General features: G+C 53.8%; 1 protein-coding gene across 1 annotated transcript; it reads right to left on the reverse strand.

Annotated features, from left to right (window-relative positions):
• Window positions 1–1,196: 1,196 nt before the first annotated feature.
• On the reverse strand, window positions 1,197–18,241 carry LOC149865411 (uncharacterized). Its single transcript, XM_090041498.1, is given in 21 exon segments — window positions 1,197–1,817; window positions 2,324–2,432; window positions 3,152–3,230; window positions 4,124–4,218; window positions 4,562–4,654; window positions 4,656–4,711; window positions 5,380–5,492; window positions 6,058–6,095; window positions 6,410–6,528; window positions 9,272–9,371; window positions 9,639–9,822; window positions 10,210–10,351; window positions 10,980–11,082; window positions 11,543–11,728; window positions 12,298–12,444; window positions 12,638–12,705; window positions 13,024–13,140; window positions 14,271–14,379; window positions 16,379–16,506; window positions 17,257–17,412; window positions 18,107–18,241. Coding segments are annotated over 21 exon segments (2,328 nt in total). The 5' UTR covers window positions 18,219–18,241; the 3' UTR covers window positions 1,197–1,743.
• Window positions 18,242–23,489: the final 5,248 nt, after the last annotated feature.

Below are 23,489 nucleotides of genomic sequence, written 5' to 3' on the forward strand. Positions count from 1 at the left end.
CTGCAGATTCAAGACAGTGTTAGCAGACTGCAAGCTCAAAACACTTGCATCATCTTGGGCACCCAGTGCTGAATACATGCAACCTGTCACCAGTGGCTACTTTCGGTCACTTGTCCACCATCTAGTTCTATTCACTGCCCACCTTCCCCCTCCTGCTCTGCCTGGAGGAAGGTTGCCTTACCCCACCTCCCCTTTACTACAAGCTGAACTTCTACAAGGGTAGCTTATGCTCTGGGGAAGAGGCAGGGTGTTTTTGGAAGGAGTTGAGCAAAGTTGCTAAAGGGAGCTTCTGTGTGCTGAAGAGCTCCAATACATGTGGCAACCACAGCTCCTAGTTGGGCACCAAAACATTTCCTTAAGGACAGCCAGGGCCTAAGAACACCAGCAGGTTTTTGGATACCTGGATTTACAAGCAAGGAGACAAGAGAGAGTCAGATCCAGGGACAGCATGGCTCTAGTGGAACAATCTTATTTTAAACTGCAGGTAGATATGGAAGTAGCTAGGTAGCAGATGCTTCAACTCAGTGCCTAAATGCGAGGACACAAATCAGAAACCAGGATATTTGTCCAATATAGAAGGAGCACATTACATAAGGAGTCATCTGACTCCAGCCCTCTTTCCTGCCCAGGGTAGGGGATCTGACCATCTATTGAAGGTCCCTTCCAACCTCAACAGGTTGGATTTACAACCCAGGTACAACCTCTTCTTAGAGCCAGCACAGAGCCTGCAGAGATGAGAAGGTCAAGAGAATCAAAGTTTTTAGTGCTACAGCTAGGACAGTTCAGTAGCCCAGTAGCTCTCGACTACCCTTTACTAGTGGGTAGTAGCACATGCTCCAAATAGCTCTCAAATGCAGGGGTGTACAGTGAACAGCTATTTGGAGGCTGGCAACAAAGCAAGGACTTTTGGATAAGAGCCTCCCCCTCCCACATACTGTTCCCTTCCCTATTCCACCTTCTTGTGGAGACTGGGGGTCCAGATGGGAGTCTCCCAGTACCTCCATCTACTCCACCACTCTGCAGCATGTCACTCCCCGTGCTCACCACTCCCCAAGCATGGCTGTAGCCTGCCAGATGCACAAGGACCAGTATTTGCATAGAGCAACTATGGAAGAAAAACCTCTATACGATCAGTCACCTGGAGGCAGCCAGTTACAGAACTGTTTTTGAAAGGAGCAGACCCATTCCTTGTTTGTACAAAATTGCTTTAATGAGAACAGCTGGAAAAACACTTGGTGCTTTTCAAGTAAGCAAACACCCTTGTGTGTCATTTCTACAGGCCAGTGTTAGTTTCAGGTTCCCATGTCCATGATGCCACCTTTGTCCTGCTAGGACATTTGGGTCTTTCCAGACATCTCCTTGGAGAGCGCAGCCCTGAGCAGGGAGCAGTCCATCCTTAAGAGCCTAAGGTAGACATCTACTGGGCCTCAGGAACTTCGGCTCATGCATGTCTCTATGCACAGCTCAAGTGTGCTGCTGCCACCATGAATACTGTATGCAAGTGCTTGGGCTTCGAGGCTTCATCTTGGGTTCAGAAGATGGGCAGTTCAGGCACTCAAAGTGCCCTTCTCCCAGTGCCCAATTCCCAGTAGAGAGACTAAAACTTCCGGTACCAGGTTCTTCAGTTTTCCTCTGTGTTTTAGTTAAAAAAAGAACCCAGACCAGCAAAATCCCTGAGAAACAGCTTTTTGGAGAGAAGCTGACTCCAGGAGATCTGGAGACAAGGTCCAGTGGAGACAGGCCTCAGCAGCCGGCAGGGGACGGAGCAAAGAAATACACAGCTAGGAGGATGAAGTAGACCATCACCAGGACTGTACCTAGGAAAAGAGGAGAGAGAACAGCTATGGTTAGGAGTGGAAGGTGACAGGATCCCATCCTTTCCCAGGGAAAGCCTGTGCCTCCGACAGGCTGATGTTTCACTAGATGGACCTGCAGTGGAGCAGCCAGTTTGCTTGGCATAGGATCCAAGCCTGGATCACCAACTTTTGTGCCTTGCATCTACAAATGCCAGTGAAAGCCCATTTGAGAGGCAGATGATACCATGACTGACATGGTTAGCTGGGATTAAAAGTTCTGGAGTCTACTGCTAAAAAGGTGGCAGATCTAGTTTGTAGCTGGGTAATCCAATTAAATCTTTTAGGAAGCAAGAAGAGCCAAAAATCAGTTTTAAACAAACACTCCTTGATCTAAATCTTCAAAAAAACCCAAGCAAATATGGTGTTATCAGGCCTGGGGCATTAAAAGGAAGTCCTGAGTAATAGTAAAAGAGGAGGTTAAAAAGGAGCTGGAAGCACTAGGACACACCAGAGGAGAGGGCTGTTACCTTGGAAGTAATCACACTTGCCATCCATGAAGATGTAGTTCATGAGGACCACACTGAACATGCTGGCATAGACGTGGAGGTCACTGAAGACCAGTATGAAACCAGTGGGCTTGTGGGAGGGCAGACACAGCAGTTAGTCTCCTTGGCTGCCAGCAATGGTGTGCTCAGCAAGGATAAAAACCAAAGTCAGCATCACCGCAAGTTCAGAAGAAACACAAACCCAGCCCATCTGTTCTCTGCCCGGGGGGGCTCCCCACCCATGGCAAGTGGAAGATGACAGATGAGCAGAGCTGGGCACAATGGGGAGGAGGAGGTCTCCAACCCAAACCCCTCAGCATTCAACATGAGCTCCTGCAGCCTGGTTTCCTCAGTCTCAAGGAGGCCAAGCAAGAGGCTTTTTTCCCCACCCTGATTCAGAGGAAGAGGTGCCTGCAGCTACAAGCATCACCCATCTGCATTTTAGGTGTGAGGGCCCTTTAAAACAATGAGGGCATTAAAAAGTTAGCAAGTCCTCCAGTTGCGTTTGTCCAGATAGACAGTTGTGTGGAGAGACTGGAGAGCAGCGGTCATCCCTCCAAAACAGAGGTGTTAGTGGGGAGCCCCACCTTGCTCACCTGCTGCTGCTCTACAAGAGAGCATGCAGCCCAGTATTTGTCTAAGCACTCTGCTAGCGCTGGGTGAAAACACCACTGGCCAGTTGTCCCATGGGGCACCTACAGCCTCTGGGGGCTTTGCTCCCAGGCTCCGTGGCCTGTGCAGAGCAGGTGGCACCACTCAGCATCACAAGTCAGTCCAGTGTCCTGCTCTGGCTCCAGCTTCATGACTCACGTAGAAGATTGTGAAGAGCACCAGGATGGGGATCTGGCGCATGCAGACCTGGACAGCGATGCAGTTCCCGATTTCAATGCTAGGCAGAGCAGAGCAGAGATCAGAGCAAACGGTCTCTACATGAATGTACACAAGTCTGCATACCCCCTTTACCTTCCCCCCACCACACTGCGGGACTAGTGTGCTGGCATTTCACTGGTCTAGAGTACAGACCAGCTTTGGGTCATGGACTGTCTAAAGCAAATGAAACAATGGCTGTGGAGAGGGAGAGAAGAGGGCCCAAATCCACAGAGCTTCATTCTCTTCCTGTATGTGACAGCAACAAGGGGTTTGACAGAGCCCAGTGGCAGGAGACTGCACTCGTCCTGTTCCCTGGATGCCGTAGTAGCCACATCTCTGGGTACAGGACCCAAACACAGGCTCCTTAGCCATGCAAGTGTTGAACTCTGAGCACCTTCCTCCCACCAAGGGCAAGTGCCCAAAGATGCCTCCCCAACCCCAACGTGGCTCTGACAATGTGTTCAGTAACGCCTCATGCCAGGTCCGTGGTCCTTCCCAGATCCTCTCCAAGAGCAGGAAGTAGCAGTCTCTGCCTCCGAGCAACTTTCGGCCCAGCATCCACACACTGCCTATTAGTACTTGAGGAAGACAGCAGCCACCATGCTGAACCAGGCCTGTGCAAAGCACAGGTAGCTCCTCAAGGAGCTTATCCGAGGCAGGTGCCCCATGGAGAGAGCTAGATACCTCCAACATAGTCCAAGCAGGAAGGGACGAGTTGGGGGCAGATTAATGCCCCCCACCTCAACCCAAGCTAGGAGGCAGCTCCAAGAGCATCCAGCACTATGCCATACCTCAGAGGTGGACATTCATCTAGGGTGCATGGTTCAGCTTCTGCTTGTCTAGTAGCAGACAGATCTCAGCTATTTCATACAGGCTGCAAAAGCCAGGCCAGGCTCAGACTTGAGCACTCACCTCAAGCTCAGGTTGTTCTGCAGGGCAAACTGGATCCCGTTGACTATCTCTGGGAGCTCTGGCACCATGGCCAGGACAGTCACCCCAATGAAGTACTGTGGAGAGGGGAGAGAGAGTTAGCCAAGACAGAGCCACTACATTCACAGCCAGCAAGCTACCCATCCCCTCCCACTCACTCGATAAAGCTGTAAATATATTCTTGATTGGGGGGAGAGCCACTGCAGATCTGGCAGCTGGTTCATACAGCCAAGCAAGTCTTGTGACTGGGGGACACTGCTCAATTCCAGCCCTTGCAAGGCTCATTGTGTGCAACCCTTGGGACAGCAGCAGTGGCCTGGTTGTTGGAGGCAAGATTTGGTGCAAGCCTCAAGCCTGGGTATCACAGCATCCTCCGACTGGGATCCACAGAGTGTAGTTCGGTGCCAGATGGCTCCTTACCTGAGAGATGGTGGAACTGGCGAGGATGGGGCTGATGTGCTCCGTGGCCAGGTCAGCACAGGCAGACATGCACAAGGTGGAGAGCAGGAGGATGGGCCAGGGCCCTCCAGCGGGACCAGTGGACTACAGCACCGTGATGGTGACCAGGCACTGGGGGGGGGGGGGGGGGGGGGGAGGGGGGGGGGGGGGGGAGGAGAAAAAAAAAAAAAAGCAAACAAGCGATCCAGGATGGGGTCTCAAGTCACCTCTGGGCTCAGCCAGGAGCTGGTGTCATGGTGGCATCTGCTCACCTTCCCTTGGCCATGGGAGTGTGCACCCAGCCAGCAGCCCCATCAGTACCAGCCTGTACCCCTAGGGTCAGGCCTGGACGGGGCGATTAGATTTCTGCTCCAGGAGCTGAACAGCCAGGACTCCAGTGGCATCACCCACGCATTACCCAGGCTCACAGCACAGGGATGCCAGCCCAAATCCTCTCTCCTATCTAAGCTGGTTCATGTCAAGTTCTCCGTTCCTTGCTGTTGGGGTGGGAGGGGAAGGACAGCAGAAGAATTCCCCCTGCAGCTCATGCATTATATCCTTCAGTGCCTCCTCAGCCCAGGCCAGCTAGTTTTACCCCCATCATTAGCTGCAGAAGGAGGGGAGCTGCCTGTTTCCCTTCCCTATAGAGGGGCTCTACTTGACTAAACAGGGTTAAGCAGCCCACCCACAGGCAGAGCCAAGAACCAGTCTTGTCCCCAGGCACCAGCCAGTCCCGGGAGTACACAGCCCCCTTCTGCATGGGCCTGGAGGGAGCCCAGACTGCTCTGGCAGGGACTTACTGTGGCAGTCGCTGATGTGAATGTCGTAAATGTGACAGTGAGTCTTCAGGGTGAAGCAGAGACCGATGAGGTAGGCAGCCGGGAGCAGGAGTGACACCGTGTACACCAGGGGCCTGCAACACATCATGTGTTAGAGCCCCAAAAAATCCAAACCTCTCTGGGGTGGGGGCAGCCAGCTCCCAGCATCCTAAACCAGAGCCTTGGCTTCACCGTGGGCTAGGAGAATCCCTTTTACCCCAGACACTTCGTGGCAGCAAGGAGGTCACAGGCTGGACCCATCACTGGTCCTTCAGAGTCCCCCAGACACAGCCATCAAGGCAAGGCTGGTACCGGATGCAGCAGGACCACAGCATCACGGGAAGCACATGGCTCAGAGCGGGCCCAGCAAGGGGATGCTGCAGGCCAGTGCTGGGCACAGCAGTGCAGGGACAGAGGCAAGCATGTGTGGGGGCAGCCAGCACTGTCTACAGCAGTGCAAGGGGGCAGTCCTGTGGAAATCATGGGTCCGTGCAAAGCCCATGGGATGTTGTCCAAGGCACTAAGCCCAACGGGGGAGCCTGGTGTTGCTGGGGTCTTGACAAGCCTTGTAGCAGAGCTGCTCAAGCAGCTGCTTCCTGGATCTGGTAGGACTACCCTCCCCCCAGCCCACCACATGCTCCATGCTCACAGGGCACTTACTGAACGTGGCTGTAGTAGAGAGTGCCATTGTTTGCCATCTGCAAGAAAAACCAGGAGTCAGAAAGAGGCAAGAGCTCTGCCTGCTGCCCCAGGAGGGGGTTCCCCACAGTCCCATCAACCCTGAGCAGCCGCTGCAAAAAAGCAAGAGGCTCTGCTGATCCTTCCCACCCTCCAGGGGATGGCGTTTCCACAGCCGCAGCAAGCTGCAGACCACAAACAAGCAGCAGGTCCCCTCCCAGCAAAATCCATGAGGGTCACCTGGCCTGGGACAGGTTTGCAGCCAGGTCCATACAAGGACAGAGAAGTCATGTTGGGGGAGGTGGGGCGCCTTGCTGCTCCCCATTTGACTTACCAGGTCAAAGTGGCAGTTCTGGCACAGATAGTGCCCCAGGGGGTTGTGTGTGATGTTCTGGCATTCACCACAAACCAGCCTCCCATAGACTTTGGAGAAGAGCGTCGGGGCAAAGACACCTGTGGCAGCAGTGCAAGGGTCAGAAGGGTGCTCATCCGAGGCGGATACCCCTCCCCCAACCCAGCCCCACGCGCAAGGAGCCCTGTGGCCTGCTGGCCTCTGCTCAGCTTCCTGGCTAAAACAGGTTTGCCTGCAGCTATCCTGCTACACCAGTTCGAGCCCAGCGAAAGCTCTCTGGGCCCACAGTGGGCACAGGGCTTCCCCTTGTATCCCTGCAGAGCAGCGAGCTGCAGGAAGAGGCCTCCTCAGCCCGGCTGCTTGGGTTACTCTGAGCACCAAGGTAAAGCCACACATTTCAAGCATCTGGCCTGTGGGGAAGTGGGTGCAGGGAGTCTGCCCACCCCCATGCCCCCATCACGGTCAGGTCCTACATTCTCCCATGGCATAGATGAAAGATTTAGGAAGTGTTCAAATAGGTGTCCAGAGCAGCAAGGAGGCTCCTGCAATAGTGGATGGTACCACCAAGGAGGCACCCCTGAGCCTCTCAACATGGGGACAGGAACAGATCTGAGGGACTGAACCTATGTAGGAGGAGAATCTAAGGCCAGCCTGAACACACCGAGAAAGGGTCCCACAATGGTCTTCATTAGGGAAAAAATGTGAGCTGGAAGGGACCTCCAGAAGTCCCACTTACAGTTTCATAGTTTCTAGGGTCGGAAGGGACCCGAGCAGATCATCTAGTCCGACCCCCTGCCATGGCAGGAAAGAGTACTGGGGTCAAGTGACCCCAGCAAGATGTTCAACTAACCTCCTCTTAAAAACCCCCAGAGTAGGAACCTGCATCACTTCTCTTGGAAGTTGGTTCCGGATCCTAGTCGCCCTGACCGGGAAGTCGCGCCTCCTGATGTCTAGTCTGAATCTCCCCTCTGCCAGCTTGTGCCCGTTATTCCTGGTCACTCCTGGCGGTGCTCGGGGGAACAGGGACTCCCCCAATGCCTGCTAGTTCCCCCTGACTAGTTTATAACAGGCCACAAGATCCCCCCCTCAGCCTTCTCTTGTGGAGGCTGAACAGGTTCAGGTCCCGTAGCCTCTCCTCATAGGGCCTGCCCTGCTGCCTCCTGACCACGCGAGTGGCCTCCTCTGGACCCTCTCCATGCTGTCCACATCCTTCTTGAAGTGTGGCGCCCAGAACTGGACGCAGTACTTCAGCTGCAGCCTGACCAGTGCCGCATAGAGGGGGAGGATCACCTCCCTGGACCTGCTCGAGACGCATCTGTGGATGCACGACAAGGTGTGGGTGGCCTTCCTGACTGCCTCCCCACCACTGCCGACCCATGTTCATCTTGGAGTCAATGATGACCCCCAGATCCCTTTCCGTCTCTGTGCTGACAAGGAGGGGAGTTCCCCAGCCTGTAGGTATGGTGCCAGTTGTTCCTCCCGAGGTACATCACCTTGCACTTGTTTGTGTTGAAACCCATCCTATTCTCATCTGCCCACCCTTGTAACCTGTCTAGGTCTGATTGTAGCCTGTTGCATCCTTCTTATGTGCCCACGTCCCCCCACATCTTAGTATCATCAGCAAAATTTGAACAGGGTGCTTTTTACCCCCTTGTCCAAATCGCTGATGAAGATGTTGAACAGTGCGGGCCCGAGGACCGAGCCCTGAGGAATCCCACTGCCCACGTCCCTCCAGGCTGAGAAGGACCCATCCACCACCACCCTCTGGGTGAGGCCCTCCAGCCAGTTGGCGACACATCTGACTGTGTGGGTGTCTACACCACAGCCCCCCAGTTTCTTAATGAGAACAGGGTGAGAGACCGGTGTCAAAAGCCTTCCAGAAGCCCAGGAAGGTTATATCCACTGCTACCCCTGCATCCATGATCAGATCACCAGATCATTAAAAAGGCTACCAGGTTGGTCTGACAGGACCTGCCACTAATGAACCTGTGCTGGTTGCCCCTAAGCATGCAGTCCCCTGCTGGATGTGTGCCAGCATAAATTTTCCCTCGAACAGCTTGCCTAGGATCAAGGTGAGACTAACCAGCCTATAGTTTCCCAGGTCCTCCTTCCTGCCTTTTTTGAAGATGGGGGCCACATTGGCCCTCTTCCAGTCCTCTGGTACCTCACCAGAGCACCATGAGTGCTCATGAAGTTGTGCCTGGGGACTTGCAATGACCTAGAGTTCTAAAGGAACTGGCTGAGGGTGGAGATCATCCGGGCCAGCTGACTTGAATACGTCCAACCCCTCCAGAAGCTCCCTAACTAAATCCTTGCTAACCCGTGGCCCAGATATGCCTCCCCCAGGGCCCGAGGGGGGCCCCAGCAGGGAGGTGGCTGTTCTGGTCCCTACTTAAGAAGACAGAGGCAAAGAAATTGTTAAACATGTTAGCTTTGTCGTCTGGTGTGATGACCGAGTTTCCCATGGCGTCCTGCAAGGGCCCCACATTACCCAGGACCTTCTTTTTACCCCCTATGTATTTAAAAATTAGTCTCAACCCTCATCTGAGGCAGCATCAGCTTTGTCTACACCATCCCATGGAAGTCCATACAGTCTTCCTAAAGCTACTGTCAATCCCGATACAACACAAGACATTGCATCTGCCCCTGCCACAGGTAAAAAGCAGGGGGACCTCAGCAGCCAACATCCCATTTCTACAAAAGAGGCTGTTAATACATGCTCAAGTGCTGCTCCCACCCTGTGATGGGTCTTGCAAGATCCATAGGTCAGAGGCCATGACCTGGTACAGCCAAGATATCCAAATCATTGCCCCCTCCTTCTTGCACCGGGTTTCCACACCTTACCTCCCACAGAGAGGAAGAGCAGGGCTGAGCTGACACCTGCCGACCTGCTGTTGAATTTCTGCTCCTGGTGTTTGATGCCCCCAATCACCATGCACAAGCCCTGGGAGGAAACAGAGGATGTGTTAAAATCACTACTGAGCTCTTGGGCCATAGTAACTCAAGTCCCTTGAAAGCTCATGGCCTAGAGATTTCTTCTCCCCCCATCCCAGTGAACATTTGGGGGTGGGAGACAGTTCCCAAGAGGAGGAGACCGAGGAAGGCAAGTGGGAGAGATTTACATTGGAGGCAGAAGCAGACATCATAAGGATCAGAGACACTGAGCAAGTGGAGAACAGGACTGAGCCATGGGGCTTCCAGCCAGACTCACCGGGACAAAGAGGACACAGCCCACCAGGGTCCCTGTCAAGGCTGCTTTCACAATCTCCTCGTAGCACTTGTTCCCCTCACGGGTGCCCTTGATAAGGGCCGTGATGTAGAAGGTCAGCTCGGTGATGGAGCCGAATGTGGCATTCACCACAGCCCCCACTGCAAAGTTACTCTGCGCTGAAATACTGAAGCAAAGACAGACCTTAGCTTGGAGAGGCTGTGCCAGGATGGGCTCTGGGAAGACTGCTGCACCTACGCGAGGAGTTTCTGCTAGGCTGCCACCTTCAAAAAGGGCAACAGCCACATGGATCCCACCCGTCATAATGAAGGGCAAGTCCTGTTTGATCATGATGGACAAGCAGCTCCCAAAGCCAATAGCAACGCAACTGGCCTTTTCATCCCAAGCCGATCTAGACCCACCATGACCAGTAGGGAAGGGGAGAAACACTACCACAAAAATGTCAGGAGCCTCAAGACTTGACTACTACATCAGTTTAGGGTGATGCAGGAATCGTGGCCCCATGAAGGCTGCCTTCAACCCATCAGAGCAGCAAGGATGGTCTCACGCTTACCTGGCAATGGCCATGCCGATGTAGTAGGAGAGAGGCATGATGGAGAGCAGCGAGAGCGTGAACTTCACAGGGGAGCTGATGAAGCGGTTCTGGCTGTCGACGTAGCCCAGCACCAGAGTCACGATAACCAGGGGCAGCAGGTCTGCAGCAGAGCTGGTCAAGGGACAGCCTGCTGCGGGGCAAGTGCTGGAGAGCCTCCAGCTCAGGGAGGTTCAATCTCTGCCCACCCCTCCTAGCCTGGAAGCCACATCCCTGTTTTACCTTGCTGTGTCCTGTTGCACTTGGCCTAGGCCCCTGGTGAGGCATTTTATGCTCTTACAGACCCCTCTGCCACCCTTCAGTGGGGCTAAAATTCCCCTCAAGTACTGTACAGGGTCAGACCAGTCTCCAGCACTGGCAAGAGAGGATGCTTCAGATGACCCCTGTTCACATGCCCCTACTCAGGGATATACCCTTACTGCCCCATCATGCCCTGCCTGCCCTCCACCAATTAGTTCAGAGATGCTGGAACATCCCTGACCAGTCTGGTTAATAGCAATCAGTGGGTCCATCATCCATGAGCTCCCTGCCAGGTTGAGAGCAAGCACTGGGAGCCAGTGACTAATGCCCAGCAGCCACCTAGGACCAAGAAAATCTCAACTCACCCCACCTTAGGGATGATTCCTGCATTTGTTCCCAGCATCTTTTCTTCCCACCCCACCATCTCAGCTCAGAGCTGCCCAACCCATGACACTGCCTCGAGCCAGGGGCAGCCAGCAGTTCAAGGATACTGACAGCAAAGACATTGATCCCATCCACAGCATATTTGTAGTAGTATGCATTCACAGCATGGTAGCAGCACAGGATCACTTCTGCATCCAGTGGCACCTCGGTCTGAGCAGGGGGCAGAAGCCCTTGGGTCACTTCTTTGCTCCAAGGAGTCCACCCCAAAAAATGCATCATCTCCCCCAGGCCCATCACTTTCATCTCATGAAGACTCAGAGCCACCTAAGATGCCCCAAGCCAATGCAGGCCTTTCCACCCTGATCCACCCAGAATAACCCTCAGCCATCTCAGGGGAGAAAGCCCAGTGCGGTGGCCACCCGCATCCCCTCCTAGAAGTGTTCACCGAGCCAAGATCTTCTTAGCTCAGCATCACATGGTCTTGAGCCTGGCCATTATGGCATCACAGACCCCCTTGCTACTTCATATAGCCCTCAAGTCCTTCCAGCCCAACCCCTCCAGTACAAGGGAGAAGCAGAGTACTGGGAGTGCTGGCATCCAAATGGGACACTGCCCCTGGACACCAACCCTCACCTGGTCCCCGTAGGAGGGGCAGGCTGGAGCTACCCACCTTCCTCACATGCTGGATGTGCACCTGCTCTGGGGGCAGGAGCAGGATCCGAGTCACTGTCCGTGCATTCATTTTGGCGATGGGGATGATGAACACGAGGAGCCAGGAGATGAAGCAGACCAGACTGTGGGCGACAGCAAGGAACGGGTATCCCAGCAGGAGCCAGACGTAGGTGTTGGCACGATGCTGGGGAAGAGGAGAGCAAGGCCGGTCCATGCTGGTGCCCAGGAGACAGCTCAGCACCCCATATTCCTCCCAGCCAGCACAGTTTATAGCGGTGTGATACAGCCTGGCCCCTGCAACAGGGAGGCTGTAGCCAGAGGACACTGATGATCACCCTGGCATTGCTACAGCTGAGCAGGGGCAGGTCTGACCCCCACCATTGGAAGCTTTACCAACTCTTTAGCCACTGGACCCTATTCATACTCATTTCTAGAGGGTATTTGAGGACCTCTAGTTGCACCAGGAGCTGAGCCACGTGGTGGCTTCATAACAAGCTCCACATCCCACCCCATGGAGAAGGGAAGGAAGAACATCAAGTCCACAAGCTGCCTCTTCCCTGGGCTCTCTGCCCAAGTCCCTGGCCAGGGACACCAGGTCACAGCAAGGGAAGAGAGTCTGGACAGCAGAGAGTCACACCTCATCTGGGTTTGTGCTGGTGGCCTCCCAAAAATAGACTCCCCAGCCACTCCCAAGGGCCACTTTCTCCCTCCAACATGATGCAGGGGGAATGCCCAGCCAGGCAGGAGCCTTACCCAGTACGTGTCATCAGCGTCACCTGTCAGCCCCTGCCCCATGTTGTGCTGGGGGAGCAATGGGGTGCTCTCCTTGGGGTTGCTCACTTCCGAGATGACCGTGCACTTATTGAACAGGGTGTTGCATTTCCTCAGAGGGGGGTCAGCCTGGAGATAGGAGGAGAGCAGGGTCACTGAGAAAGAGCCTCACACAGGAGGGTCCCCATGGGAGAGGGCTCAGCTGCTGCGCTCAGGGCAGTTGGAATAAAAAGACCCAAGGAAAAAAAAAAAGTCAGGAGCTGGGCCAAAAGGACAAGCCACAAACCCCGCCCTGGGAGCAGGCAGCTCTCATCCAACTCACCTCCACCTTTTGGATCACTTTCCCAAAGGGCCAGAAGAAATATCCCGCCAGGTCCCAGCACAGCTTTCCTACAGGGAAAGACAGCAATCAGCCCTGGGACTGCTCCAGCATCAGGAAGGGACAAGCTGTGAGTGTGGCACCCCTGCAGTTGATGCTGCTGCTTGAGGGAGCAGGGCAGGGGCCAGAGCTGCAATTCAAAGAGCTTCTGCAGCTAGGACTTCCCACCTCTGGGAAGAACTTGAAGGGGGAAAACCAACACAACACGAAGGTTGCTGGAATGCATTATTGTTTCTTTTGCTGGCTGGAGGTCAGCACACCAGACGTGCCCTGGCTATGGGGGAAAAACTAGAACTCGGACCATTGTCATGAGTCTCTGCAGGCCATACCATATGGAGCTGCAACCACAGAGAGGAACATCACAGCAGCAACCAGGAGGTAGATGAGAGACAGCCACCATCCGAACAGCAGCAGGTAGAAGATGTTCCCACAGGTGACCGTGGAGCCTGGTGAGAAGGGTCATGAGGCGGGGTGAGGAGACCCATCCTGGCTAGTTTGGGAGCAGGCTGCCTTTTTAATCCAGGCTATGTTTGTTTCAGGATAGTCATAGCCCTGGAGACCAGAGTGCTACATGCTCACAGCACACGTGCTGCTGGGCTCAGGGATCCAGAAGCTTGCTCTGCACCCACACAAGACCCATCCCCTGTGGAAGGAGGCCAATCAAGCCACCTCTGCAGGACAGTTGCTATTTAAGATGCTTCTAGCTACAGAAGCAAGAGGGGTCCCGATGCAAATCCCAGTGCAGGGTTGTCTTGAGGGAAGACAGCCAGCTCTAGCATTTGCAGCTGCTTAAAACTCTTCCACTGCCAGGTGAAACAATGTTCCTGCAGTTGTGGGCAGCAAGGGAGGAAGGCTCCCAGCCCCACAAGGGAGTCAGGACATAGGAGGATTGCTCCCCTGGTCCCATCCTAGTCTAGTAGGCATCAAGCATGCTGAGCCCCTGGCAGCCCCCACCACTGCTGCAAGATCCGTGTGGGCCAAATCTGTTTCTAGCCTCTCCACCCATGCATCTCTGCTCCAGGTTTGGGACCTGCTGGTGTGTGTCTTGGCCCCGCTTCCTATTTCAGGCTGCCCATTACATCTACAAATGATAAACTGTTGTGCCCAAGCAGCAGGTTTGCCAATAGACAAGACCCTGGAAAGTACATCCACTTTGCTGTTCAGTCACTTCCTCTGCAATCCTCATTTTCCATCATGCAAGAGACACCCTTAGTTTCAAGCCTCCTTTCTGGGGGGGAGAAGAGGACTTCTCCCTTCTGTCCCTTTCCAGGGAGGCATGACAGACCCTACAGATGTGCAAACCAGGCAATTCAGGGAGATGGGGATCCCCGTGTACTAGCCAGGGGGACTGAAGTCTCTGGGCTTCTAGCAGCCCTGGGAGGAAGATTTAGGGCTTCTCCCACCCACACCAGAAAGCTTGCTGCATGCTACACAGATCAGCGGCAGCTTGGTCTGATTTAGAAAAGACACATGAGGGTGGGAAGGGACCACGGGAGGTCACACCTAGTCCATCCCCCTGCTCCAAGCAGGACCAGCCCCAGTTACATCATCCCAGCCCAGGGACAATACTGCATACCTCTTGAGCTCTTGATGACATTCAGGTCCGAGTAGAGCTCCTTCACGATCTCCGAGCGGTCTGCCCAGGGCCGGGCCGTCACATGACTCTTCCACTTCTTGAAGCCAAACTGTTCAGGAGACAGCGGGTCATGCAGTGTGCAGTCAGGTCCATGCGATTGCAAACCACACCTGCCACTGCTTTGGTACTAGGCAGGAGTGCTGCGCATGACTTCACAGCAGGGGCTGTTGGTTATTGAAGATGCTCTTGGCTTAGGGAGAGAGACACCCCAGGGATAGTGTTTTTGTGCCACCACGCAAAGCCCCAAGTTCAGTACACAGGGTGTCACCACTGGTACCCCCCACCCAGGGCATGTCCTACCTATAGGGACAGAGCAGGAGAAGGAGGCCAGGCCTCAGCCATGCCATGGGGTGCTGCTCCCCAGGGTTTGGGCCTGAACACAGTGCGGGGTTGTCCAGCTAAGGGCTGCTCAGACATGCAGCTCCTCCACTCCCTGCTGCATGCTCGAGCAATTTTGAGTCTGGGTCTGGGCTTTGGACCTCCAGGCCAGCTTTAGAGATAGGGATACAGCTGGGATTAAAAGCAGAGCTTGCAGCTGGCCCATGCAGCTCCTCCAAGGATTGTGGAGACAGCGAGAGGCCCAATGACCGTCAGCAACCAGCTATCAGGAGTAGTTTTATGAAGTCCCCACTGCATCAGATTAGAACAACTCCACCTCTCCCATAGGAAACCTCAGGTTTCTTTTCTATCCAGCCTGGAAGACAGGACATCTCTTCACATCCCCTGCATGGTTAAAGATGAAAGAACAACAAAAACAACTCAGTTTGAGAGCAGCTAATGCTCACAAAGAAGGAGCAGCCCTGCCTTACAGGCTGGAGTGAAGTGTTATCTGCTTCCAGGACCCTGGGTAGGAGCTTTCCCTGCAAAAAAAGTGTTCAGGATATTCTGCTCTGAAGGATCAGTAATTTGCATCTTGGTTTGGGTAAAATGAAGCCAGTGAGGTCTGGGACAAGCTCAGTTTCCAAGAGCACCTGGGGAAGCAGGGAAGTTGCTTAGTCCCTTGGGACCTCAGTTTTCCCACCTGCAGGAGGGGTTAACACCCATGGAGATAGCTACAAATCAGACTGCAAAAGGGACTCTACTCTGGTCACAAGATATGGGCAACAGCTGGTATTCGCACAGCTCCCTACTCCCAGGCTCCAATCCCTATCTGGAAGCAGCCCCATCTCAGCTTGATCACTTCAAAATGTTTGCACTTCTCCCATCAATGAAGAAGCTCATCTATTTGCCAGCAGCTTCTTCTGCCACATCCCAACAATTAAAAATCAGGCAGCAGCTTGTAATAGGAGTTAAAGGAGTCCAACTCCACATGAAATGAGACATTAGGAGGGCCACACAAGAACAATCCAATCCAGAGGTGCAATAGTGCAATGCCCCAAGATCAATCAAGTTGATTACTGGAACCTGTGTTTGCAGCCAGACACCCATCACCCAGCTGCTGCTAATCCTCACAGTATAGCAGGGGCCATGTTTAGTTTGTTACAGCCATGTTGTCACCACATCCAGGTGGAGTGGAGCTGACCCAAGCCCCCAAAATACTGGTAGCGATTATGCCCAGGTTATACTGTAAAGCTAAGCCCTGTCACTGGTCCTGGGTACCCAGTGCAGACCTGGAAGCACCCTAATATTTATTGCTCCTCTAGCCACATCTGCTTACTACAGGTTGCTTGGGGATATTGCTGCAGCCTTCCTTCTGCTAGGGCCAGGCCCAGCTCTTCCATAGCTCCCTGCTAGCTGGCGTTGATGAAAGAGGCTTTGCGCTCCCAGCTCCAATGGTGGAGGCTTTTCCTATTAGCCAGGTTCAACTGAGCAGATAGCACCAGCCCAGAGTCTGCTCCCACTTCCGGGGGAAAGCATCTGCTTAAGAAAAAAGAGGCCCTAGGAACCCTGGGCTCCCCCCTGCTGCACTGTTGTTGCTCCGATCCTCTGCAAGGAGAGGGCCCTGCCCCAGAGAACAGAGGTGCACAGGCACATCCAAGCCAGAAGAGTAGCAGTCAGGATGATGGGACCAGCAGTGATGAGCCCAAGGGGGAGGAGGCTGAGCTGACCTTGTAGTTGTTGGAGAGCTTGGCGGCTTCCACCTCATTTTCCGCCATGATGGTAGTTTTCAAGGGGCAGCTGTCACACACTGGCAACTCGTCTGAGAGCTGCTGGCAGCAGGCTGGCGTGGAGATCACTGCAGGGAAGGGTACCCAGTTATGACCTACTCCGGGTTAGCCAGGATTGCACAGCTACAGCTTGCAGCCCAGCAGTTTTGCAGTACTTGGGGCTGTTTTGTGCTTTTGGTGGGATCCCATCCTGGCTCCACAGAGAGGTGGAGGAAGGCAGAAGTGAAACCAGCCCTTTCCACAGACCCAGAAGAGGGATGGAGGGCAGATGTTTGGAAAAAACACTACTGCAGTAACCCCAGGACTGTTCACAAGACCCAGGTTTCTCATGGAGATGAGGTCTGCACCATAGCAAAGTCTGAGAACCCCCCTCCTTTGGGTTGGCAAGGTGCAACAGCCTTGCTAACAGCTCACACCCGATGGAGCAGCCAGCTTTGGGGCCTCTGGAGCAGGGCAGGATGGCTTGGGTCCCCTTCTGGGTGCCCGCCAGATTGGAGCGCACTGAACTGAGGACACCGGAGAGCCACAATTTAGGTCAAATGGTAACATAATCCAGAGGGAAAGAGAGAAATGTGGTGGTGACGCCCTTCCTTCTCCCATGTATTTCTAGCACGTTATATCAATGTCCCCTTCATCCGCACCAAGGAGCGTCCAGGCTGCTTCTTGACGTGACCCCAGGAGAAGAGACCGAGCCCTCTCAGCTTCCAACAAGTCCTGCAATGGGCCTTGGGCAAATCGGCAGTGACCGGAGCAGGGACCACGTCCCCCCAGCATGGCACACGAAACATCTGTAGCCCACTCCTCCCTCCTCCGCTTACCTGGCAGGATCCTGGGCGTCATGATGCTGTGCTGATGAGACCCCGAGTGCATGTCCCCAAGGTCGCCCTGCGTGTTGTTGATGGCCGCACACTGCCGGTCGCAGAGCGATCCCCTCCGGTGGTCATCGGGCTTGTGGTCAAATTCCCTCGGGAAGTCTGAAAGAGGGCACGGCGAAGGAGAGCGTGAGAGCCAGCCCCGCACCGGGACAGCCTGCCATCGCCACATCCCTTCCACCCCAGCCACGGTCCGGCCTGCGGCTAGGAGGAAGACGGCTGCTGCTCCTGACCAAGCGCCTGCTTCGGCGCCCCGCTTCCATAACCCCGCGTGCTCAGGGCACGCAAGCAGATGCCTCGCCCCGCCGGCGACACGGCGGGAGGGAGAGCGCGGAGGCAGCCCTGCCTCGAGCAGGAGACTCCCCATCGTCCGCGGCTGGGAGGACCCAAGCGACTCAGACCGCTAACAAGTCAATGAAATACCCATGATTTCGGATGCCCGGCAGGCGGGCAGAGGCGAGGGAGGCGTGCAGGGGCGGGAGCCGGCAGGGACGGCCTAGGGCGAGGGCGCCGGCGCCGCCCCGCTTCACGAGGCCGCCCCCCCCCCCCCCCTCCGGCATCGTCTCTGCGGCAGGAAGACGGCGCTTATTTCCCCGCAGCGGGAAGGGAGTGGAAAACCGACCGGCGTTTTTCTGCCGGGGGCCTCGAGCCGCCGCCGAGGCCCACACGACCCCCTCAGGGAGAGGCGCCTGCAGGCCCCGCCCCCCGCGAGTCCGCCTGAGGAGAGAGCCCGACTCGCGCACCGCCGGCAGCGAGCGAGCGCCCGCGGGCCGGTGCGGGGCCCGGGCCCGCTCACCGAAAGCCCCGTGCGTGTAGCGCCGCCGCCGCCCGCGCTCCGCCGCGCTGCCCATGGCCGCCGGGACGCACGGGCCGGGCGGGCGGCGCGCTTTAAAGGCGGCGCGGAGCATCCCCGCCCCGGCCGCGCAGGTGGGCCGCGGCCTCCGCAGCCCGGGGTAGAAGAGCCCGCTTCGAGTGGGGCCGGCAGCCGCCGGCTCCGTGGCAGCCCCCAGGCCAGGCGGGGGCAGGGCTGGGGTGCTTGAGGGGTATAAGTGGGGGGGAAAGACCCTGCCTCGGGGGGGCCGCAGCCGCCGGCTCCGTGGCAGCCCCCAGGCCAGGCAGGCGGGCTGGGATGCCCCTGGGGTAAAGGCGGGGGGAAAGGGGTCCGGCCACGAGACTGGAGGTTCAGCGGCAGGGGAGGGGGCGATGCACAGCGTCGCCGCTCCCCCACTGCCACATTTGTGGGGCGAGGGCGGTGGCTGAGCACCGCTGCCAACCGCCCGGGGCCGCGCTGGCACCCGAGCAGGCGGACGTGAGCTGGTGCTGAAGGAGCTCAGGCTGGGAGTTGGATGTTGCTAAACGTTCAGAGTTGCAAGGGCTGGGCGTCGATGGGGAAACAGCTGGATCCTGGCTGGCGCGGGGGGCAAGCAGGAAAGGGATGATGTGACACGGCGGGGACCGGACTCAGCAGCCCGCGAGGTCTCCACCAGCCCAGCAGTCCCCTCCTACCCACGCCAGGCTTGGGTCACCTGCGTCTCTTCCCCTGGCCGCTGTGGGAGAGGCAATGAAAACCAGGCTCCCAGGTCTGACTTTAACAGTATTCATTAATAACATGTTAAATCAGCTAACTTTGCATTCCCCTCCCAGGAAGGGTGGGGATGCCATTAGGTCTGGTGCAGCATTGGCCCAAACTCCTAATACACTTAACAACTGACCACAGCAAGCACCTGATGTTCATTAATGTGCAGTGGGCACATCTACATGTTCATTAATGTGCAGTCATTATAGTGCATTTAATTTAGTACTTGTTCAATGAAGTACTGAATACACAGTAAGTCCAGCTACTGCACAGTAGCACCGGCGCAGTTTTTAGTGACACTTACTGTGCAGTAGCCTAACACTATTGTGTAGTAGTGCATTAGCACGGTTTTTGCCCAGCACACTACTGCGCAGTGTTATTAGGCTACTGCACATTAAACGTCTCCTGTAGACATGCATGCTGAGCCATAAAATCCTCCAGCCCTTTTAACCTACGAATCAACATGCAGAATTTGTGCCCCAGTGTCTCTCTTCGCTGTTTTGCTGATCATAAAAATATCCATTTCCTTCTTCTTTGCAATGGGGATCAGTGGCAGAGGATCAAATGATATCCCTCTTTTCTGTCTCTGGTCCTCGGGATGAGACTTGAGCGTGCCGAACTGTGAGAGGGAACATGGATTTTAAATCCATCCTTCACCCGGGTTGCCAGCAGAGCATGTCAGGCGGGGTATGAGCCAACTCAGATTTTGTCTAGTTCCAAATCCTGACTTTGACTCAAGGCGAAAAATGTGGGGGGAGGCAGAAAATAAATGCAAGGTCCGCCATGCAGAGGAAAAAGGAGGGAAGCAGAGCGTTGATTCAGGTCTCGACTCCTTCATCTTACTGAAACATGAGACTTGATTGTTAATAATCATGCTGATACCATCCAACCAGAGCTATACGTGATGCACTGAGCAAAGAGGGATCGTTCCCAATGTGGCCAGATGGGAAGAAAGGGACAACGCAAGAGCAGAGCAGTCGATGCAGTGGTGGCGACATCATCTACGTTGGTTAGCACTACAGAAGAAAAAGACTTGGGGGTCATCACTGACCACAAGATGAACATGAGCCTCCAATGCGATGCTGCGGCTAGTAAAGCGACCAAAATGCTGGCGTGCATCCATAGATGCTTCTCGAGCAAATCCCGGGACGTCATTCTCCCCTTGTACTCGGCCTTGGTGAGGCCGCAGCTGGAGTACTGCGTCCAGTTTTGGGCTCCACAATTCAACAAGGATGTGGAGAAGCTTGAGAGAGTGCAGAGGAGAGCCACGCGCATGATCAGAGGTCAGGAAAACAGATCTTACAATGACAGGCTGAGAGCCACGGGACTCTTTAGCCTGGAAAAGCGCAGGCTCAGGGGTGATCTGATGGCCACCTATAAGTTTCTCAGGGGTGACCACCAGGATCTGGGGGAACGTCTGTTCACCAGAGCGCCCCAAGGGATGACGAGGTCGAACGGTCACAAACTCCTGCGAGACCGTTTCAGGCTGGACATAAGGAAGAATTTCTTTACTGTCCGAGCCCCCAAGGTCTGGAACAGCCTGCCAGCGGAGGTGGTTCAAGCACCTACGTTGAACACCTTCAAGAGTAAATTGGATGCTTATCTTGCTGGGATCCTATGACTCCAGCTGACTTCCTGCCCTTTGGGCAGGGGGCTGGACTCGATCTCCCGAGGTCCCTTCCAGCCCTAATGTCTATGAAATCTATGAAAATCTTGCCTCTGGGTTTCAGCAGGTGGAGCCTGTACAGTAGCAAATCTGTGGCCATCGAGAAGGTTGTGATTTTTTACTCTTCTGCCACCTGGAATTTCACAGGGACATCAGGGCCTGCTGCTTCCAACACCTGAGCTATTGGTGCTTAGCAGTGTCAGGCTATAGACTGGCTGGGATATGGCAGCTCTTTTGTGGCTGGCTGGACTGATTGTCCTCACATTTATCGTGACAGATTCAATTTTTCTATTCCACTGTAGGCTACAGTCCTCTTGAAAAAACAGAATGGCTTTCCGCGTGCAATCCAGACTGCCTGTGGACACCACTGCTGAGTCAGTAAAAAAACAAAATGATTTGGGGGAAAACATTTACGGGTAGTATAAGCATGGGACACTGGGCATGTCTACGTGTGTACTAATGTGCCATAATTATGACATGTTAAGTTTAGTACCTGTAATAACAGGTACTAACTCCACGCACAGGTACTAGCTCTGGGATAATAACAGAGACTAACTCTACTGAACTACTGCGCAGTAGCACTGGCGCACACCTTTGTAGTGATGCTAAAGTGCGCTAGACTCATTCTACTACACATTAGTGCAATAGCACAGCTTTTGCCATGATGCACTAATACACACTAGAATGAGTCTACTGCGCTTTTAGTGTCTCGTGTAGACGTGCCCACTGAGTACTGTCTAGTAAGTCCAATGGTGGTACCAGAAATTGGCTGGTGAATAAGACCATCTAGATAGACCTTCTTAGAAGGAAACACGTTTAGAGTGAAAAAACAGGTGTATTATTAGCAGATTTTTCCCTTTCAAAGGGATTAAATCCTGGACAAGGACAAAACACTGCACGTGAGTGTGGGGGGGTCACTCTACATGACTTTGGGGGTCTTCAAGAGGAGGTTGGATAGGTATCTGGCTGGGGTATTATGATCCCAGCACTTGTTCCTGCCCAGGGCAGGGGGTTGGACTTAAAGATCTGTTTAGGTTCCTCCTGACCCTAGAAACTATGAGACACTTAATGCACATAGACTGGTTGGCTGCACATTGCAGCACAGCAAAAACTGTACTATTACACTAAATGCACATTAGTCTACTGCACATTAACCATCATGAACAAAATGTGATCATACTAATGTGGAGTAGGACAGCCTACTGCACATTTACTTCCTTTTGCAAGTACTACACTGAATGCACAACAGACACTGCACATTACTGAATGTGTAGACGCACCCACTGTTTCCCTTCTTTAACTTTGCAAGAGCAGATGGCAGGAATACTGTCTCTTCCCAATGTGAAGGGAAGAGAGGAGCAAAGGTTTTGAACAGGGCTCAGTAAGAGGTGAACAAAGTATTTTAAGCGCGGGCCAACCATTGGGACAGACTGTCAGGATGCAGCAAGATACATTTTGAATGAAGCAGTCGGCACTCATGTTGCTCCTTTGTGAGATGCGTTTCTCCTACCGGAGTTGGAGGCTTTATTCACAGCAAAGGCACTAAACAGCGCAGAACCCTGCTCCATCTTAGGTTACAGGGATGTCTTGTTGTTTGGCTTTCCAAGGTAAGGTGTTTTTCAAACGTATGAGACAGAGCCAGCCTTCCAGGCAGCTCAGCCTAGGAAGACAAACAGTGTTTAATACATGCAGATCAACCCGAGCCTGTGTTAGATAGCAGGTGGCTGCAGCTGCATCATGGGCAAAGATCTTGAGACGCAAGGTGAAGGAGACCACGCAAAAGACATGAATTTGTCCCAAAGCCATTCTTGGGTTGGCCTTCTTTTCCTGAGGTTACCACCAAAGAGCCAAGATACATTTACTTTGGGGCTGGACACCCATTCACTAGGAACTGGATGGGAACCATGTGTGGAACTAAGACCATGTCCTGTTCATATTGTATTTACTCAGTTCCAAGGCAAGGGTTTTTTTCCCATTTAATGTGGGGGGTAGGGGGACATGGACACATCCTCTTGCCTTCAAATCATGTTTGAGGCTGCAAGTCAATACAATAGTTTAAGCTCTTTATTTTCAGTGCCAGACCTTGCAGCAGGAAACTTCTACTGACAAAACCAGGTTACAGTGTTAGAGCAGTAACTGTTCTTCAGGTAGCAGGCACTTCCAGGGGAGCAGTGGCAAGTTTTATAAAAAGTGGGGCCTCTTCCCTTACACCATTGATCACAAATGTCCTTTGTTTTCCGTATTTCTTCACACTAACTTGTTTTCTTTCTTTCAAGAAGACATTTCTGGGACAAGGTGTCAGCCCTGATACATACTTGTATAAAGAACTTGTTTGGGTGAAGTCCTGTTTTATTTGGGTTGGAAACCTGAATGACTGAGGAATTCTGCTTTCAGCACGTAGCACTTGTACAAAACTATTTAGTGGCCAGAGAAGGAATAATCTCCAAGTTCAAAGGAACCCACCAAATGTTTTTACACTAGATGCTTTAAAACTGCAGCCACTGAATGCTGCTAGCTGCGCCATCCTCCAGGATGGAAGGTAAATGTTAAAAGTACTCTCTACCCTCAGATACATGTTACTGCATGAGGCCTTTATTTTATTAAGTTAAACCAGGAAGCAAAGTGGGCTACACGAAGTAACTTTACTGGTTCAGCTCACTATGATATACCCCCTTCACTTTGTACAAAACCTTTGCAAAGGGATTCCAATACATAGGCCCCGAATTTCATCAGTTCTCTGTTAATCGGCCCCAACTAAAATGTGCTACCCGGACTCCAGTACTGGAGCCATGCAGCCCATCGCACTGAAGGTCAATGGTTTATTACTACAGATCAACTCTCATGCAAATCTGACAGTAAACTGCATGACGGGGGAGAGTAAGTCCACAACTCATCAGTATGGACAAGAGATGTTACCGCTCAAAAACCACACAAGCA

The sequence above is a fragment of the Crocodylus siamensis genome, chromosome 4 (genome assembly GCF_052110815.1).
Source record: "Crocodylus siamensis isolate JL-2025a chromosome 4, ASM5211081v1, whole genome shotgun sequence".
Classification (NCBI taxonomy): Eukaryota; Metazoa; Chordata; order Crocodylia; family Crocodylidae; genus Crocodylus; species Crocodylus siamensis.